Here is a 1899-nt window from a genome sequence, read left to right as displayed (position 1 = left end):
AACTAACAGCACGCTCGCCTGGACATAAATTGCATTTGACGTGGAGTTTAATTCCGCCGGTTATAAAACCTTGGCTGCCCCCAGAGTTTGTTTACGGGGCTCGTTGGGGGGTTTTTTTTGTTGGTTTTTTTTTTTCCAAGCCGAGCATTGCCTGGATGTATTGCGGGGGAGGGAGAGGCGCCTGATGGAGTGCAGCTCATCGCTTTGAATTTAACGAGGAGGATTCATATACAGGGTCTATCCTAGCCCGTCCCCCGTGCCGTCTGCCGCCATCCCCAGGCAGGGGAGGATTCGGGTCTATGGTCTATCCTAGCCCGTCCCCCGTGCCGTCTGCCGCCATCCCCAGGCAGGCCCAAAATCGTGGGAGCCCTCGCCTCTCGCTGGCCGGCGGCGGGGTGGCGAGAGAGGGGGCCATGCCGCTTCGATTTCCTTATAGATCCCGCCGGTACCGCCATAACCCTAATGAAAGCAGTAAGCAGTTAGGTATTAAGGGAGATTTATGCAGGGATGCTTTTAACGTGGAGGAATGGATTTTGCAATGCGTACGGCACCTTCTTTCTGAAGGCAATCAATATGGTTACGAACGGCCGTTATAAATTAGATGGTTTAAGCCAGATAGGGCTTTTTTTACGCCAGGACGTAAATCAGGGGCTCTGGCACAGCAGGGCTGTAAATCTGCCCGCCGCGCTCCTGTGCCCGCCTTGCCGGAGTCGTTTCTGTTCTGCCTGCTAAACTCCTGTTTACCCAGGGCCATCAACATCGCTCTTCCTCGCTGTAATTTTGCACTCGACGGTGGCCTATAAAATGAACCCACTTACTTCCTTCCCAGCCCCGGAGCTGGAAGTCTCCCGTGTTTCTGGAGCCGTGCCCTGCCTGCTGCCCCTCGCTGCCCTGACGCCGGCCCCTCTGTCTTATCTTTCCAGCCCCGGAGCTGTTGTGGGGGGGGCCGGACATTAGGCAGAGAGTGCAGGAGCCCCTTGGCCGGGCAGGGGGGTAGTTTGGGGTTGCGTGGCACGGCTGTGCTTCAGGGAGCCCCTAGAATGCAGGTTGAGCTGTATGCATGCAGGTTGCGACCCGGAAGGTGGAGCAGGACCACGGGATGGGGTTTTGCCCATGCCAGGGCACACAGGCAGTGGGTGCTGGGGGGGTTCGGCGCCCGCCAGCGCAATTTCGCCTCCCCAGCACCCAAAATCTCACCGCCCCATGCTCACTTCTTGCTTTCTTCCACCCCGACCTGCTCCTCCGGCAGCGACGGTGACTCAGATGTGGACTCGGAGCTGGAGGAGCGCGTGGACGGGGTGAAGTCCTGGCTTTCCAAGAACAAAGGCTCCTCCAAAGCACTCTCGGATGACGGCAGCCTGAAGGGCAGCAGGTGGGTGCAGGGCTGGGCGCAGGGCTGGCTGGCAGAGGACAGGGTGAGCTGTGCCAGGGGATGGCCAGGGTTGCGGGGTGGGCACCCATGGGATGTGGCACTCTGGGTGCCGTGCTCCCGCCCGGTGCTTGCATGGCCGGCCAGGGAAGGGTTGACACTGGCGAGCGGCTCAGTCTCCATTGGGGACACATGTCCCCCCACCCATGGGGACCTCTCTGGTCCCCCTCCCCAGCATCCCACCCGCTGCATCACCGGGACCCACCCTGGAGGTGCGTAGGCATCCGCAGCCCCCACCCCATCTGCCTTCCCCAGGGTTCACGGTGGTGGGCCCTAGCCCTGTGCATCGTCCCCCCGCTCCGGGGCCGGATGCCCCCTCCATCCTCCCCTTGTTTGCAGCCCCACCACATCCCTCCCCGCACCTCTCGGCAAACACCGGCTGCCCACACAGCCCCCGGCAGAGGTGGGGGATGTGCCCGGGTGCCCCCACAGTTGTGGGGCCGGCGTGGGGCTGGGGCGCACAGCCCCGC

General features: G+C 61.8%; 1 protein-coding gene across 1 annotated transcript in view; it reads left to right on the top strand.

Annotated features, from left to right (window-relative positions):
* Positions 1 to 1899, top strand: part of MYO18A (myosin XVIIIA) — a 47549-nt gene that overhangs the window by 44310 nt on the left and 1340 nt on the right. The window contains 1 exon segment of the mRNA XM_009278315.1: positions 1250 to 1372. Coding sequence (XP_009276590.1) covers positions 1250 to 1372 — 123 coding nt within the window.

This window comes from Aptenodytes forsteri, unplaced genomic scaffold, assembly GCF_000699145.1.
Source record: "Aptenodytes forsteri isolate BGI_AS27 unplaced genomic scaffold, ASM69914v1 Scaffold66, whole genome shotgun sequence".
NCBI lineage: Eukaryota > Metazoa > Chordata > Aves > Sphenisciformes > Spheniscidae > Aptenodytes > Aptenodytes forsteri.
Note: the sequence above shows the minus strand (reverse complement) of the source record. Positions and strands in the feature narration are given on the sequence as shown.